The sequence below is a fragment of the Misgurnus anguillicaudatus genome, chromosome 13, assembly GCF_027580225.2.
Source record: "Misgurnus anguillicaudatus chromosome 13, ASM2758022v2, whole genome shotgun sequence".
NCBI classification, from domain to species: Eukaryota; Metazoa; Chordata; class Actinopteri; order Cypriniformes; family Cobitidae; genus Misgurnus; species Misgurnus anguillicaudatus.
This window is the reverse complement of record NC_073349.2, coordinates 26779186-26796854: the sequence shown is the minus strand read 5'-3', so window position 1 is coordinate 26796854 and position 17669 is coordinate 26779186. Positions and strand designations below refer to the sequence as shown.

The 17669-nt window shown below is 37.7% G+C and overlaps 4 protein-coding genes across 8 annotated transcripts in view; 1 reads left to right on the top strand and 3 right to left on the bottom strand.

The window, feature by feature from the left end:
- vwa5b1 (von Willebrand factor A domain containing 5B1) overlaps positions 1-6202 on the bottom strand; it is a 52747-nt gene extending 46545 nt beyond the window's left edge. Inside the window, exons 1-3 of one of the 3 annotated variants that reach the window (XM_073875498.1) lie at positions 6139-6202; positions 5961-6054; positions 4529-4673 (exon numbers count right to left, since the gene is read on the bottom strand). The gene's annotated coding sequence lies outside the window, so the exon portion shown is untranslated. Of the gene's footprint in view, positions 1-3614; positions 4504-4528; positions 4674-5960 lie in introns of those variants that run through there. The other 2 variants (XM_073875499.1, XM_073875497.1) reach the window with 2 other exon arrangements.
- A 141-nt stretch (positions 6203-6343) lies between these two features.
- ddx19a (DEAD-box helicase 19a) lies at positions 6344-13369 on the top strand. Of its 2 annotated transcripts, none has more exons than XM_073875502.1 (12): positions 6344-6511; positions 6851-6902; positions 7079-7120; positions 7609-7745; positions 9534-9625; positions 9733-9835; positions 9982-10096; positions 10176-10353; positions 10539-10776; positions 10869-11031; positions 11140-11331; positions 12921-13369. In XM_073875502.1, exons 1-12 carry the CDS (start codon positions 6446-6448, stop codon positions 12980-12982), a joined length of 1440 nt encoding a protein of 479 aa, XP_073731603.1. In that variant the 5' UTR covers positions 6344-6445; the 3' UTR covers positions 12983-13369. The 2 variants fall into 2 exon arrangements, with proteins under 2 accessions (XP_073731603.1, XP_073731601.1); XM_073875500.1 differs by having other exon boundaries at positions 7076-7120.
- Positions 13370-13959: 590 nt separating this feature from the next.
- Positions 13960-15739, bottom strand: ubxn10 (UBX domain protein 10). Of its 2 annotated transcripts, none has more exons than XM_073875504.1 (2): positions 15336-15739; positions 13960-15139 (listed from the first exon to the last, which is right to left on the bottom strand). In XM_073875504.1, the coding sequence occupies exon 2, from the start codon at positions 15131-15133 to the stop codon at positions 14357-14359; it is 777 nt and encodes a 258-aa protein (XP_073731605.1). In that variant the 5' UTR covers positions 15134-15139; positions 15336-15739; the 3' UTR covers positions 13960-14356. The 2 variants fall into 2 exon arrangements, with proteins under 2 accessions (XP_073731605.1, XP_055045082.2); XM_055189107.2 differs by having other exon boundaries at positions 13963-15149.
- A 146-nt stretch (positions 15740-15885) lies between these two features.
- cptp (ceramide-1-phosphate transfer protein) lies at positions 15886-17548 on the bottom strand. The gene is made up of 2 exons (XM_055189108.2): positions 17238-17548; positions 15886-16879 (listed from the first exon to the last, which is right to left on the bottom strand). Exons 1-2 carry the CDS (start codon positions 17348-17350, stop codon positions 16357-16359), a joined length of 636 nt encoding a protein of 211 aa, XP_055045083.2. The 5' UTR covers positions 17351-17548; the 3' UTR covers positions 15886-16356.
- Positions 17549-17669: the final 121 nt, after the last annotated feature.

Below are 17669 nucleotides of genomic sequence, written 5' to 3'. Positions count from 1 at the left end.
CAAAAAGTGTCCAAATACAAATTTTGATCAGTACATCTACTATCAAAATTTTGTGAAATGCTTGGTCCAAAACCAATGACCTTCATGCATTATGTGAGTATAGGGTATCTAAATACTCTCTGGGGAATTTATTCACAGATCCTAATTCATCGATGCGCCCATGCCTGTCGCATTAATGAAGACTGAGCTATTCGTTTTTTATATGGGTGTCTATCTAAATTACTACCTCCGACAGCAGCCCATCACCCCCCATCCTGCAGGCACCATTTTTGCACTACAAGCAGTGTTCTGATGTTGCACCATCAAAGAGAATAAAAACTTCAAACATGCCGATGGCACACATACACACACTTGCAGAGCTGATGTCATCACAAATCAGTTTCACGCCGAGTTAGCACAGAGATTTAAAGATTACAGCAATATAAAACCAGAATTATACACTCACCTAAAGCATTATTAGGAACACCGTACTAATACTGTGTTTGACCCCCTTTCGCCTTCAGAACAGCCTTAACTCTACGTGGCATTGATTCAACAAGGTGCTGAAAGCATTCTTTAGAAATGTTGGCTCATATTGATAGGATAGCATCTTGCAGTTGATGGAGATTTGTGGGATGCGCATCCAGGGCACAAAGCTCCCGTTCCACCACATCCCAAAGATGCTCTATTGGGTTGAGATCTAGTGACTGTGGGGGGCATTTTAGTACAGTTAACTCATTGTCATGTTCAAGAAACCAATTTGAAATGATTCGAGCTTTGTGACATGGTGCATTATCCTGCTGGAAGTAGCCATCAGAGGATGGGTACATGATGGTCATAAAGAGTCAGAAACAATGCTCAGGTAGGCCGTGGCATTTAAACAATGCCCAATTGGCACTAAGGGGCTTAAAGTGTGCCAAGAAAACATTCTGTTTATGCCAAATTCTGACTCTACCATCTGAATGTCTCAACAGAAATCGAGTCTCATCAGACCAGGCAACATTTTTCCAGTCTTCAACTGTCCAACTTTGGTGAGCTTGTGCAAATTGGAATGCGGGATACTGGATGTTTTTTCCTTTTCACACAATTCTTTGTAAACCCTAGAAATGGTTGTGCAAGAAAATCCAAGTAACTGAGCAGCGTTATGTGATGTGACTGGTTGATTAGATAATTGCATTAACGAGAAATTGAACAGGTGTTCCTAATAATCCTTTAGGTGAGTGTATACTGTTGATATCTCTCATTGGTCTTAATGATGTGACTAATAGGCTAAATTGTTGGATTTTAGTTAGAAAATACACTTAGGATCTCTACATAAGTAAATAAGTAGTTTAACATGTAATAAAAATGTGAATATTTCTCTGAAAAGCAATCCCACATGAAACGCTCAAATGAGATCTCTTTGAATATCTACTGCATGTCTGACAGAAATTAGATTGAACTAAGCACTAATAAAGACTTTTGGTGAAGTATCTTGTTCTCGGATCTCCTGGGAAAGACTAAATCTCACATTTGTTTCCTATAGTTACAAAAAAGACTAAATGTGGCCCTGGATCACAAAACTATTCAAAAGTCACACATGTATATTTTAGCCAACAATACATTGTATGTGTCAAAATTATCTACTTTTTTGCCAAAACTCATTAGGATATTAAGTAAACGGCACTCTCGTAAGAGTAAATTTTCTACCTGAATATATCAATAATGTATTCGTAATATGTGTTGCCAAGGACTTCATTTCGACAATTTTAAAGAGGCCATGGCATGAAAATCAGACTTTTTCCATGTTTAAGTGCTATGGTTGGGTCCCCAGTGCTTTTATCAACCTAGAAAATGTGAAAAAGATCAACCCAGTAACTTAGTTTTTGTAAACCATTATCTACAAGCACATGAAAAAATAGGTCGTTGAAATTTGGCTCTCCTTATGATGTCATAAGGAGCTCTTATTATAATAATACCACCCCTTAATCTGCACTATCCAACCACAGCACTGCCATTAAGTGCAGAGAAAAGCCCAATTGAGTTTTATTTGCAACAAACCACCATCTTTGTGATCAGTGTTTGAATTTCATCAGCTCATTTGCATTTTAAAGGACACACCCAAAAAGGCACATTTTTGCACACACCTACAAAGTGACAATTTTAACATTCTATAATCAATTATTTATATGGTATTTGAGCTAAAACTTCACATATGTGCTCTGGGGCCACCAAAGATTTATTTGAAGTCTTGTGCCATGGCCCCTTTAAAGGTAATTTTCTCAATATTTGTACCCTCAGATTCTATATTTTCAAAAAAAATCTCGGTCAAATGTTGTCCTATCCTAACAAACCATACATCAATGGAAAGCTTACTTATTCAGCATTTAGATGACGTATAAATCTTCAAAAGACTTAAAAGACCCTTATGACTGATTTGTATTCCCAAATTCTGCTTAGTTAATGGATTAAGAATGAAAAATTACATTGACCCAAAAGTCAGTTTGTGACCCAGAAATCCGACCCCTAACGTGTTTTACCCAAAGTGACTTTGCATTATACATTTTATCAGTATGTGTGTGTTGCCTGGGAATCAAACCCACAACCTTTGACGCCGCTAACACAGTGCTCTACCAATGCGCTACAGGAGGGTCCTCAAACAGCCCCTCCATATATTATCTACCTTGTTGAACATCAACAGAGTAACAGTATTTTAGAAAGTTGCTTGATTTTTCATCTAGTGCATCTATGATTTATAGGTAATTACCCTGCAAAGACAGGAAGAGCCATAAATGTTTGAGATTAAACAGCTCCTGGTTATCAAAGAACAGAAACAGGGCTGTTAATCCAGATGTCCACATGGCCGTAACTCAAACAGACGAACACCACCCCCTCTTTAATAGATTACGGTTTGGCAGAGGGCTGCGTGATGAGATCAGACCAGATAGACAAAAGTGCAAGACGACGGCAATAGATTACCGCCGTGCCCAAAATACCGGTCAAACACTGCCATCATGTGTTCTCAGAAGATCACGTTTGCTTCACTGCCCAAAGGCATCATCTGAGACATAACCGATACTGAATCTCTTGGTTCTACAGGTAATTGGTAAGAAAATCAATATTTGTAATTGAACCAAAGAGAATAAATAAATAACCATTTCAATTTCATTCTCAGTTATGAGATTTAACAGATTATTCTACAAGAAAACGTGGGAACTGGGAACAAGTAGAAGGTCCTTCACCGTAATGTGGGACTCCGATGGGGAACCCAAAGTGGCAGATTTGGTTAACGAGCCCCCACACCCCATCCCACCTCTCTGGAGTCTTCCGTGTGAATCACCCACAACAACACTACGGCTGCGACCACACGCACCGCAGGAGACAACACAGGAACACCACCTGTTGATACCACATCTTCACCAAGCAGAAGATGCAGAAACCCTGTTTCACCTGATGCTGTCAATGAATTATGGTAAGCAGGAGTCTCCATACAGATCAGTGCTTTTAAAACACTACCTTGACTCTAAAAACAACATGCATCTTATCAATGCGGTTTCAGTCTAATCAAAGCCATTCAGAAACTGAATTGCATGCCAATTCAGTTTTTTAAGTGTAAACATGCACTAGAGATTTAAAAAAAAAAACACAACTCTTACCTCACGTTGGCATCTGCTACAGATCTCCCTATATATTTGCATGAATCACATAAAGCCACAATAAGAATTGTCGCTCCACTCTTTTGGGTAATGATGTCTTTTTGAGTGGCGTAGAGATACGTCTGCTGTCACAGGTGGCTGCAACTCTGAATTCAAGCTCCCTGCCTCTCAGAGATGGCCACAACAACTGAGAAGAGTGAAGATTCAGGGAGGCAGAAAGGGGGAGAGAGAGAGAGAGAAAGAGAGAGATAGCCACAGCTGTAGCAGCTGGCACAGCGCTAATGCAGTCAATCAGCATAGCAACATGTGGTTATGAGGAGGAGCTCAGAGGAGCTATTGCAGGAGCTCAAACCTGGATGTGATAGCTTGTCCTGTGCAACAGATTAACATGCCCCCACCAACGCTCAGTTTTCCCCAAAGCATCTGTACCACCTACTCACCCACCGTCCCTTTCCGTAATCTGTGACGAATGCGCCCATTCATGTATCCTGTTTGATAGACAGGGGACCACCGCCTGACACACCATGCATGGGAAGAGATCATACAAAATAATTTTAAATGCATAAACACATATGCATATTTTTGTGTTAGTATTTCCTGTATTTCCTGTGTGTGAGGGATGGTTTATTTTTCCTGAACGTGTTTTGTGACATTGCACATCCACGGTATAATTAATCTGCTTTTACCGAAGACGTAACCATGACAATCAATATGGAGCCTCCAGGGCTTCTTAAAAGACAACAGGTTGGTTGGAGGACATTAGTGAGTGTTTGCTAACGTGTGGTGCATTGGCTTAAATCTCCGCTTCTGTTCTTAATTTGATTAACATGTGCTCTATCTCTCTCTCTCTCTCTCTCTCTCTCTCTCTCTCTCTCTCTCTCTCTCTCTCTCTCTCTCTCTCTTCCTGGATTTACTGAAGGCTTCATTGGTTGTTCCTTCTATCCATAGAGAGTATCTTGCATGTGGACCAATATGTTGAGATAGGATTCAGACCAGGACCCTGCCGAGGACAAGCAGGTTTGGAGAATAGATGGAGGCATTGGTTGTTGATTATTTAATCTGCAAAAAAAAAATATATATATATATATATATATAACTTAAAGGAATATTCAATTTTCTTAAAAGAAAAATCCAAATAATTTACTCGCCACCATGTCACCCAAAATGTTGATGTCTTTCTTTGTTCAGTCGAGAAGAAATTATGTTTTTTGAGGAAAACATTGCAGGATTTTTCTCATTTTAATGGACTTTAATAGAGCCCAACATTTAATACTTAACTCAACACTTAACAGTTTTTTTCAACGTAGTTTCAAATGACTATAAACGATCCCAAACGAGGCATAAGGGTCTTATCTAGCGAAACGATTGTCATTTTTGACAAGAAAAAAAAAAATCCATTTTTAAACCACAACTTCTCGTCTAGATCCAGTCGTGATGCGTCAGCGTGACCCCACGCAATACGTCATGAGGTCAAGAGGTCACAGAGGACGAACGCGAAACTCCGCCCCAGTGTTTACAAATGTGTTGAAAGAGGACCGTTGCCTACGTTGTTGTATGTCAACTGATACTAATTAATGTCTTTGTGTCAGTTTATTGTTTACATTGGTCCGCAAATTTGCGTTTTATATATGTAACACGTGACCATCCCTACATCACTACGCATTTACGTTAGGTAGCGCTGGACCGGACCTAGACGAAAAGTTGTGGTTTAAAAGAGCATATTTTTATTTTTCTTGTCAAAAATGACAATCGTTTCACTAGATAACACCCTTATGACTCGTTTGGGATCGTTTATAGTCATTTGAAACTCTGTTAAAAAAACTGTTAAGTATTAAATGTTGGGCTCTATTAAAGTCCATTAAAATGAGAAAAATCCTGCAAGGTTTTCCTCAAAAAACATAATTTCTTCTCGACTGAACAAAGAAAGACATCAACATTTTGGATGACATGGTGGTGAGTAAATTATCTGGATTTTTCTTTTAAGAAAATTGAATATTCCTTTAACAAATAAAAATGGAAGACAATAATGGTGCTGTACACATCTTAATCCTATGGATACATCTCTCATTCTCACATTGATTCATTATTGGTATCTATTTGTCTATATCTGTTTTTCTAAACACAAATTACCTCTTCATAATTAATTACCATTTAATACTAACAAGTTTAAAAGCTTTCCTATTACTGTAGGTTTTAGGAGAAAATATATAAGAATGTCATTGCATATAGGTTTCTAATTCATATCTCTACAAACTATTAACCACTTTTATTGAAAGACATATTTTGTAAACACCAACTGCCCCATCATATTATGACTAAAAACCATGTCAAATAAATCAATATTACCACCAGGCATTAAAATAGCCAAGAATGCATCCACGTTATAAACTCAGGTAAACTTTAGTCAGAGCGCTTCACAAAACAACGTCTATTTTAGCTTCTGTTGGTCCAAAAAAAGTTTATATTTAAAGAAATAATAACTTTAATTTGTTAAGTTTCGTCATGAAACTTCAGGCTTACTAACCAACGTAAAGGTGTTTCGCCGCCATCTACAACATCGGCGTGAGTACAGAAGCGTCAAATAGTTCCGATTTTACCGCGTTGCGCATCCCAATTGGCTTATGATACCAAAGTACCGCGAGAGCGATTAGAGAGCTGAGCTTTTGGATCGCTCTCGCGGTACTTCGATGTCATACTTGAGTAGTGGGGGTTGCGTCCGGACTTCCGTCGGCCGCAACGCCAACTAGAGTGCCGTTAGTTTGTGCGTCGTGAAGCAAAGTGGAGTTAACTAGTGGACGGCTCATCAGAAAAAAATAGCTAAACTGTTAATTATGGCTACAACCATGGCAACAAATTCATGGTCGCTAGCTGTGGACGATCAAGAGACAGCCAAGCGTGTGAGTGTAAAAATCTTTTCATTTAACTTAGTTTATTTGTTGTTTTATACGCTAGCATGCTAGTCTGTGTATCAAAATTCTAGTAAGACACGCCTAACAGAAACACGTTTGATGCTTAAACATGCTAGTTTTTAGACACGGCCAGGTAACTTAAGTTAGTTTAAATCGTGTAACGTTAATTACTACACGTGGTCAGGTGCTGTTCTTAGAGATATTATCAATTATATTTTAACCCTGGAGAACCCACGGGTCAAATTTAGCTATTTGAAGCTCTCATTTAAAAATGAGTCCCTAACGATGGTCTGTATTTTTTTCCAAAAATCTGTTCTTCAAAACTAGATTGGAAAATTGCGGATTATGGAAGCCAGTGATGCCCCCATTCAGTTTAAAGGTAATCATTCATATAACGTTAGTTCAATTTTAAATGTAACTTAACCTGTTAAATTATAAATATGTAGAATTGCATCTTTGCTGTATTGTTACAACATACAATAATTGTTTCTTTACAATAATTTTTTGCATTTTCTTGAGTGGTTAATTAATTTTTTCTTCTGTCTTGAAAAGCAGGAACAAAATCTTCAGATGATGGTGACAAATCTGATGAAGAAGGTAAAGGTTGACTTTTGTTTAATTAGGGAATTTAACTAGTTTTAACAAACATGCCTTACTAAAAACATTACTTGTGTGCATTTTTAGGGATAACAAAGGCCACTGATGTATTTTAATGCTGCGTTTCAGGCAGGTTTTTGAGCCCGTCAATTACGACTTCAAAACCACGACTCTATGCGTTCCAGGCAGCCTGTAACCCGTGTTTTTACAACCTTCTACCTGTGAAAGTGCACTGGAACGGCAGTCAAACCCATGACTTCCCACCCGTGAACTCGTACTAGATCGATGTACTCCCAGTTCAGAGTCGTGACTCGTGGTTTTGAAGTCGTAATTTACGGGTTACAGGTTGCCTGGAACGCAGCATAAGATATGTCAGTTTGGCCAGCTCTTAACATTTTTTTAGTCTAGGACTAGTCTAAACTGTCTGAGAAACTGCCCCTAAGTGTCTAATTGTGGTTTAAGGTAATCTTCTCCTGTCTTTATTTTAGAGGACAGAGCTACACAATCGCTCCTAAATAAGTTGATCAGAACCAACTTGGTCAACAATACTAACCAGGTAGAGGTTCTTCAGCGAGACCCCAATTCCCCACTGTACTCAGTCAAGACCTTTGAGGAACTCAGACTGTAAGTACTTTTCGATATAAAGTGTCTACATTGCTATCATTCAGATCAGTTAATCATTTTTTGTTAAATATAAAAGATTTATTGTTGCATTCATAATTCGTGTCAGAATTACCATTTATTCAACCTTAAAGGGATACTCCAGCCAAATATCAAAACTACACCATGATTTACTCAACGTCAAGCAATCTGTAATGCACATGTCCATCATTTTTTAGACAAACACATTTGGAGTTATTTTAGTAAATGTCTTTTTAAGGTTTATAATGGTAGAAAACAGGGATCAGGGAACAACTTCTGATTTTAAACCCCCAAAAAGTGCATTGATCCATCACAGAGGTAATCCACACAGCTCTAATAGGTTAAAAAAGGTCTTCTGCAGGTAATCGATGTGATTTTGTAAGGAAAATATCCATATTTTAAACTTTATAAATAAATAATAACTACCTTCCGGTAACAACACCATCTTGGACTTGAAAGGCATTGTGACTGAAAGCTAGTTATTATTGTTTATAAAGTTTAAAATATGGATATTTTTGTTAAAATATCTCATCGATTACCCATTAAAGACCTTGATTAACCTCTTGGAGCCGTTTGAATTACCTCTGTGAAGAATGGATGCAATTTTTGGGCTTCAAAGTCAGAAGTTTTTCCCTGATCCATGTTTTCTACCATTATAAGCTTGGAAAAGCAAGGACATTTACTAAAATAACTCCAAATGTGTTTGTCTGAAAGATGATGGACATGTTTATATCGGGTTGCTTGCGTGAGTACATCATTGGGTCATTTTGATATTTAGCTGGGGTATCGCTTTAAGTATCAGTAAAAAGTCATTTCTATGGTAACACTCATAACTCAGAAATACTTGTACTGAACATAAATTCATCATTATGTTGTCTTGCAAAAACTACATTTAGAACAGTTGGAACTTCTATTAAAGGTGCAGTGTGTAATTTTTAGAAGGATCTCTTGACAGAAATGCAAAATAATATACAAAACTTTATCATTAGGGATGTATAAAGACCTTTTTATAATGAACCGTTATGTTTTTATTACCTTATAATGAGACTTTTTTATCTACATACACTGAGGGCCTCTTACGTGGAAGTCGCCATTTTGTGCCGCCATGTTTCTACAGAAGCCCTTAACGGACAAACTTTCTTACTAAGTTGTCTCCGACGATGACATGTTTGTCCGGTGGCAGCTACCGTAGCTTCTCTATGCGTTTCAAAAGTGAGGGGTGAGCAGTGGACTGAGCCGTTGGTTACAATTCACAACCTCACCACTAGATGCCGCTAAAATTTACACACTGCACCTTTAACGACACATTTTTTAAGTTTTTCCTAAACAGAAACTTGCAGTTATGGTAATTCCAGCAAATGTAATGGTGTGTGCACATCAAGCAAATGTATTTATTTGCGCAAGTAGATTACATACAAAGTCAAAGCACACATGTGCCAGATAACATGTTAAAATCCGCAATTCCAGCGGGAAATTCGCATGATGCCTTGTCATTCAAGTCAATCAGTGAAGAGCTTATTGACATGTCCAGTTTTACACATCTGGCTGTATCAGAAAATGGAGGAGAACATTTTTTTGTGTGACGATGACACTCCTCATCGATGAGTGACGCGATAAACTAGTAATCCCATGAGGAATCTACAGTGATTAACGCAAAGCATATATTCGCTTCGCTTTTGGTGTGTACAAAGTAAGACTACATACTGTAAAAGTAAGCTTTAAAAATATCTCACAAGCAACTTCTGTCCTTTTCATTACTTAACTCAGACTGAAACCTCAACTGCTTAAAGGTGTATATGAAATGGGCTTCAACAGACCTTCTAAAATCCAGGAGAATGCACTTCCCATGATGCTCGCCCAACCGTAAGCCAACATATTTTTTAACGCTGTAGTATATAGTTTGAAGTAGGTCTTTATAAAATATTGGTATGGTGGTTAGATATGTGCTTCACGTTTTCTGTTTGTTCCAGACCCCAGAATCTGATCGCTCAATCTCAGTCTGGCACGGGTAAAACGGCCGCATTCGTGCTGGCCATGCTCAGTCATGTGGACCCAGCCTTAAAATCGACTCAGGTGCGTCTGAAAAAAAACTTCGATTCACTCTGATGTTTCTTTCTTACAGAAAATTCAAATATGGCTTTTGATTCAGAGCAAAAATAATACGATATAATAATACACCATAAAAGAAATCCTTAATCCATGTTTAATCTTTTTTTCAGTGTCTGTGCATTTCTCCCACATACGAGCTTGCTGTTCAGACGGGCAAAGTGATTGAGCAGATGGGAAAGTTTTACCCAGAAGTCAAACTGGCTTACGCTGTGCGAGGACATGGAAGTAAGTTGCTTAAATTCATCCATTGAATCTTAATGTTTGTAAATTGTGCGTAACTGTTAAATGCGTGATGGTCTTTCAGTGCCCCGTGGGATTAAAATCAAGGAGCAGATTGTCATTGGGACGCCTGGAACGGTTCTAGACTGGTGCGTTAAACTGAAGCTCATCGACCCGAAAACGATCAAAGTGTTTGTTCTGTACGAGGCGGATGTCATGATCGCCACACAGGGCCACCAGGACCAAAGCATCCGCATTCAGAGGTGACTCTATTCAATATTATTTGATTATTTGCTTCCATACAAAAATTGGATACCCACATCTACATTTCTAAGAACATTTGCATTTTAAATCATATCTTATCATCATCATCATCTTGGATGTCTTTATTTTGAACATTTTTATCATTTTAAAGTGAGAATTAAAACTTTTTTTCATCCTAATGCAGAATGTTACCTAAAGGCTGTCAGATGTTACTTTTCTCCGCTACGTTTGAGGACTCCGTGTGGAAGTTTGCAGAGCGGGTCATTCCAGATCCCAACATCATCAAGCTGAGACGAGAAGAGGAGACTCTGGACACTATCAAGCAGTACTATGTGCTCTGCAACAGCAAGGAGGACAAATTTAATGCACTGTGTAACGTTTATGGAGCCATCACTATTGCACAAGCCATGATCTTCTGCCATGTAAGTCTGTCATGCCTGGACCAGATTTATTGTTTATATTTTTGTTTGTGTGTATTATTATCATCTTACTGTGTTGTGTTGTCTTTCGTCAGACTCGGAGAACCGCAAACTGGCTCGCGGGGCAGATGTCAAAGGAGGGCCATCAAGTGGGCCTCCTCAATGGAGAAATGACCGTCGAGCAAAGAGCCGCAGTTATCGAACGATTCAGAGATGGCAAGGAAAAGGTTCTCATCACTACTAATGTCTGTGCCAGAGGCAAGTGCAATGTTTTGGATTTACAGCGAATAAAATGTAAAGATGTATATATAAGAGCTTATTAACTTTAATTGGTTATATTTTAATAATCTAATTGGCCACATGCAGGAATTGATGTCGAACAAGTCTCCGTGGTCATCAACTTTGACCCGCCTCTGGACAGAGACGGCTACCCGGACAATGAGACGTACCTCCACCGAATCGGTAGAACAGGGCGATTTGGCAAGAGAGGTCTCGCCATCAACATGGTGGACAGCCAGCGCAACATGGACATTCTCAAGAAAATTGAGAAGCATTTTAGTAAGGCTTTTCATTATTATTAGTTATTAGAAATTATTATTATTATTAGAAATTCATATGATGTCATTATTTACTCATCCTTTTGCTGCGTTCACACCAACCGCGGTAGAGGCATCAAGCGCGAGTGATTTTAATGTTAAGTCAATGTGAAGACATGTTGAAGCCTGTCTGGAGGTGCTGCATCGCGGAGGTGCTGCATCGCGAATACGCGCCGCGCTAAACGCCTCATACGCAATTCCGCCTCAATGAATGGCACGAATTGAGCGGTGCCGCGGCAAACGCGCGAGTTTAAAAATTTGTCGGAAAAACGTGCCACGTTAGCCACTTAAGGAGCTTGCTCTAGTAGTGACGTGATTACAGGAAATGAGTCCGCAGAAGCCCCTTCCATGATGCAAATTTTCGCGTGAATGTCTCGATGACTAGAATTTCAAACTAGACGCGATAGACGAGAATTTGACGCCTCAAACGCGGCTGGTGTGAACCCACTGAACCAGAAGTCGTGATCGACTTGCGTTTTTGAGTATAACGGAATGTCACGTGAGGAAAATAGTGGGCGTGGTTTGTGCTTTTCCATTGTGAATTGATTGGATATTGTAAAATAGGCGTTTTATTTAGAAATGGAGCTCGCAGCAGACTGACTGTGGGTTCACACCAGACGCGTTTGAGGCGTCAAATTATTCGCGTCTACACTGCGTACTTGGACGCTTGAACATTTTGAGTGTACTCGCTTCATTTGTGCGTGAAAGCTGCGCGTGAAATTCTAGTCATCGAGACATTCACGCAGCAATTCGCGTCATGGGAGGGGTTCTGCGACTCCGATCGCTTCCTGTAATCACGTTACTACTAGAGCAAGCTCCTGATTGGTTAATGCGTCGAGTTTTTTCACTAAAGTACGGGGTTTTTTTAACTCTCGCGTTTTGCGCAGCAACGCTCAATTCGCCGTCATTCATGCGAACTAGACACGCTAAACACCTCATTTGCGCCACGACACCTCCAGACGCACATCAACGCGTCTTTACATTGACTTAACATTGAAATCACTCGGGCTTGATGCCTCTACCGCAGCGGGTGTGAACACAGCATGAGAGTTGAAAGGGGGAGGGGTTAACGGAAGCTGATGTCATCAGAGACCAATCGCCATAATCAGATTTTTATTAAAGTTTATGAGAAGACTTGAATTTTAAAAAAATACTATGGATAAATAGTTTATAATGAATGCTGCAATTTTGTTTATTTTTTGCAGGGGTTTGTTGACGTATTTTTATTATTATTATTATTATTATTATTAATTATATAATGCAAACACAGAAAGTGTCTGAACTTTTTCTGAATTGCATGCAACTACAATGAATGGCGTGTGAGACTGCCATGGTGCATAAATGAGTTGTAATGAATTGAAGCGTGAATGAGGGTGATGATGACAGCACAGGAGGAGGGTCATTAATTTTATAAAAATGTACCGATTTTCCCTAAATATGAAATGACATAAGGGTGACTAAATGTTTTTCTGGTCAGCTATTCCATTTAATAATTTTGTGGCATATTATAATTTGCACAAATTGATAATTTTCTTAATTTGTTTGCAACAGATAAGAAAATATTGAGGATGGACGCGGATGATCTTGATGAAATTGAAAAAATCACCAACTGAAGAAACGAAGAGTCCAAAATCCACTCCACTTTTCATCATTGAAATCAGTTCTTCTGTTTACTCAGTTTCTAATATGTTTGCATAGACTTCAAACTTAAATTTACAAGAATAGTGCCACCTCATCGAGGTTTATGCCAAATAGTTTTGAACTTAAATTTACTGTTTAAACAAGTTTGACATGGTGTCTATCTTTTGGTTAAAAGTAAAGGACTGGTGCAGTACTTATTCCTACATTTATTTGTTTTTGGGTCATATGGAGACAACTCAATAACGCCATTTTGTTTATAAGCTACTTGATTTTGAGGCGTATTTGTTACACTGTAAAATAATCTGCCTTTTGGTCTTGCACTTTAGAATTAAAGACAATTATTGTGAGAAACCCAATAAGTATACAGTTCCATTGTACTTGAAGTGAATAAAAGCTTTAGAGTTGTTTTGTACAATATTACACAAAACTACTCTTAAATTGGGAGTTTTATCAAGGAAAGAGACAGATTTGCAGGTTGAGTTTGATTATTATTATTATTATTATTATTTTATTTTTTGCCGTTTACATTTTTGCTGCTTGACGCAGTGCACTTTTGTTGACCAGATTGTTTATATTTAATATTGATGTGAGTGTTTAAGTTTATTGGTTGAGAATTTAAGACTTGCTCTGTTCTTTAAAAGCATTTAGCTGCAGCATTTCAGTTGTTTTGTACATTTGCTGCATTTATGCTTTTAATGGTATTTCCTAACTATTCTTATAAACATGCCAGCTGGTTGATTTATGTGTGGTGTATCATCATTTTATTTTAAATACAACACCTGTAATATTTGTATGTTCAAAACATACCATATTTGTGCTCTACACCATATATCTTTAATTGTTGTGCTGTAAATGCTTTAACTTTACGTCACTCCAACTTATTTGTCGGCTTGCAGACATAACATGCATGAGACATGCAAGTTTTTGTTTTACTTATTATTTAGAAATTATTTATTTAGTACATGTTATATTAACTCATCACTAGTAGTCAAAAACTTAAAATAGTATGTTCAATTGACTTCCATAAACAATTTAATTAAACTTGCATGCAGGATTACAGCATATTTATTACACTTTACCAGAATAAATGATAAAAATCAGGCTCTTTAAAGAACAAAGTGGTTTTATTATGTAAATTCAGTAATAAAGAGACTGACACGATACTAGAACATCACCCAAAAAAACAAAAAAATTCTTAGCTTTTTACCAAAAATATATATGTTTTCTGTGCATCATACAATTATTACATAATTAATAAATGCAGATATGAAATGTTGATCGGACTGTAAATAAAATCAACCATAAATCTAAGTATGAATCGAAGGTTTCAAATTAACAACTATTCTTCAAGTTGAATCAATACTGCTGCCATCCTGTGAAATGCATAAAACTGATTTGTTAAGGATGCCACACTGGGCTAAAGTCATTGTCAGGTTTGTAAAGGTCCTGCGTGGTACATCCATAGTCTCAATGATGCAATTCTCATAATTCTCCCCAAATTCAGCCTCTGCCTTTGATAGTACCGCCTGAAGCTTATCTGTTGGATGAAAATTGCACTTGAATCTGTGACCGCATGGATTTCTTATAGCAAGCAGTAGGTCTGGTTCATCTTGAGGCATCAAACCCATTTTACTTCCTGTCTCCTTTGGCATCACATCTGATTGCTTTGGGGTTTTTGAACTATTCGAAATATTCCTCATCCTTGCATTGCCCTGAGCTTTTGTTGGGACATGTGAAGCACACTGTTGCTTACAAATCCTGTGGCTGTTGTCACCCTGACTCATCTGTAAAGCCTTTCTGTCCACATTTGCACCGGACCGGTTACCTGTCGTTTTTTTCTCTATGGATGGGAGAACCCTGTACCTGTTGAGGGAGGAAGGCTCATCTGGAGGTCTGTCAAAGATTTCAGGCAGTACCTCTGTACTTGGCTGACTCCTGCATCTGGGAACGGCTTGGGACCGAAGGTGTTGATTTGTCCTGTCATTTGATTTGGTTGGAGGTTGGGGCAAAAGTGTAGGATACTGAACAGGTGTTTCAATCTTCTGAAAGTTTGCCATCATAGGTCTGCTTCGCCCCTTAGAAGATTTGGGCCTGGTCACTTGCATCTTTTCCCCAGAAGACATTGAACTCTGATGAAACCTATGTCATAGCCAAGCCAATATAGATAGACAGACAGACAACGCATTAGTTTAACACAAATCAACAGATTAGCTTTTAAATAGCTTTCATAACACGGCATATAACTTTAAACATTTATCACATTTTTTGTTTTTAAAGTTAATCAATCATTGCACAAATAAGACTTAAGTAAAATATTAGATGTACCTTTACGTTATTTGTTTACTTTCATTCGTTGTTGCAGAAATAACGTGAGGAAGCAAGCGTCTATCATGCCAGCAACGCAATGACGTCTCCATGGCAACGCTACCAATACGGAAGTGCGCATGCACGCTTTTGTTGTTTACGCTCACAGTAATGTTTACATATTATTTTAACTTGTATTAATTGTTGTAAAGTTCGTTTTATTTTATTACTGTATAAATCGTTTAGCGATGCTTGATATTTATGCATTGACATTTTTTAAAATAATGATTTGATTAACCCTTTTTTGTAGTGAAACCATAGTGATCAAAAATGAAATATGGTCTCACAACTGTAGTTTAAACATGATATTTGTAGTAAAACTATAACATAATTACTTAATTTTTACTATAATAAAACTGCGGGTAATTTTCCTATAGGGTCTATCAGAAAAGCCATTCATCATGCAGTTATTGCAGTGGACAGTCTCTTACAGGCAACCTGTGGAGATATAATCGTCATAAACCATATTATATATGATATAGAATGTGTTAAGAAATATGTTTACTCCAAAACAGTTTTTCCAGAATGGTGTATTTCATTTTTGCAATACATTATATTGTAACATATCAGGATTTTCCTCTTTTGCAGATTCAGTGAAGTTGGAGATGCAAGAAACATATTTAAGTTCAGATAATATAAAACAGAAATAAAAGTGCTCTTTTTCTTCATACAATTATTTGAATCTAAATATATATATATCCTTATATAATGTACTGTCACTTATTATTTTAATATCATACATCCCTACCCATTTAAATAAAGAAACATATTTATATTGCTCTCTAAATTTAAATATATTAAAATACAATCACATAAATGCCCAACTGACCAACAAAAAACATGAAGAACAAAACTTAAATACTGAAATTGTAGTGTATAACTATTACACAAATAAGAATGTTGAACCCTTAAACCCTAAAATTGCTACATTCATCCACATATTGTTTAGGTCCATCAAATCTGCAACTTAAACATCATGCTTCTATGGTAACTCCAGAAGGTTGTTTTTCGCATATAAGTCTTCTGTGATCTGGTAGACTTCAGATATAAGAGGCAATGATTCTCCTAACAGAGCAACCACCTGCGCTTGATCACCAGCATTCATTACTTCAAAAAATGTGTCACGCCCTGGAAGGGCGACGAACGCCACACCCACAGCTTTTCGAATAAGCCAAGGGTGGTGATGAGCCAAAGCCTCATTATAGGCATCAGAGCACATGGTTGAGGTTTTGCTGTCCGCCGTGCTGGTTCGTAGGCTGTCGAGAAAAAGCTCCAGCCACCGGAGTGCCCGATGTAGCCTCAGAAGAGTACGGCAACCTGATTCAGGGTGGTTGCCTCTTTTGGTCAGGTCCACCAGATCATTTTCCAGTTCATACTTCACCATAGACTGGACTGTGACGTAGTGGGATTCATTTTCACTGCTAAGGAAGTTCTCTAGGATCTGAACCTTGGTGACCACATCCTTGGAGATGAAGGAAAACACGCTCCCCAGACTATTCATGAAGCTGGGATGAGAAATGTAGAAATAAAATATATAAACTTCTACAGTAAAAATTATAAAACAGTCCCTATTCATTACAATGTTGTGCTTACTTTCCACTTGCAAAAGTTTGTAATTACAGTATAAGGTATTTAAAAATATAAAAACAAGCCAATATTTCAGGCAGAACTCTAGCAGAAAATATAAATACAAATTGCATTGACTGTTCATGACCAGAAATTCACGTGATTCTATTCTCAGTTGCCACGTTAGTTTATAAAATCAACGAGGCTGTAAATATTAACCACAATACTAGTCAAATAGTGATTTTAACATGGTAAGTTTAACAATGATGTAACATCTCTCATATAACATGTACTCACACGACCAGCTCTTTCCATCCTTCTATGTAATATTTAATATAAACCTCCTTATTCTCACTCAGGCATGATCTGAATGTTTCTAAGACTTTCTGAAGACTGAATGTATCTGCCATTGCGTACGTTTCTTATTTAGTTAATAGCCTGACAATTAATCGAACCTAAATGTAACCTTTCGACAAAACGTACAAGTGAATAAAATGTATATATGTGATAATATTTAGTAAAAAATACTTAAAAATCAGCGTTATCGTTGGGATTATATCATTGCTTTCCCTTTGATACTTCCTGGATTTGCGGCATTCTTTAATTACGTAAACAACTCAAGTCCAATCAAATCGCGTCTTTAATGTCACATGACACTTTGAGACATGATGATTGGACGTTTCTGTCTCGTGTATGACTTGACTGTGTGCTAAACCGTAGCGAGCCACC

Bases quoted from the DNA above. Each gene is read 5' to 3' on its own strand.
- cptp (XM_055189108.2), bottom strand. From the start codon at position 17,350: ATGGCAGATACATTCAGTCTTCAGAAAGTCTTAGAAACATTCAGATCA. The intron at 16,880-17,237 runs GTGAGTACATGT...TTCTCATCCCAG, and splicing joins GGATGGAAAGAGCTGGTCGT to CTTCATGAATAGTCTGGGGA.
- ddx19a (XM_073875500.1), top strand. From the start codon at position 6,446: ATGGCTACAACCATGGCAACAAATTCATGGTCGCTAGCTGTGGACGAT. The intron at 6,512-6,850 runs GTGAGTGTAAAA...CTTCAAAACTAG, and splicing joins ATCAAGAGACAGCCAAGCGT to ATTGGAAAATTGCGGATTAT. The intron at 10,097-10,175 runs GTAAGTTGCTTA...ATGGTCTTTCAG, and splicing joins CGCTGTGCGAGGACATGGAA to TGCCCCGTGGGATTAAAATC.
- ubxn10 (XM_073875504.1), bottom strand. From the start codon at position 15,133: ATGTCTTCTGGGGAAAAGATGCAAGTGACCAGGCCCAAATCTTCTAAG.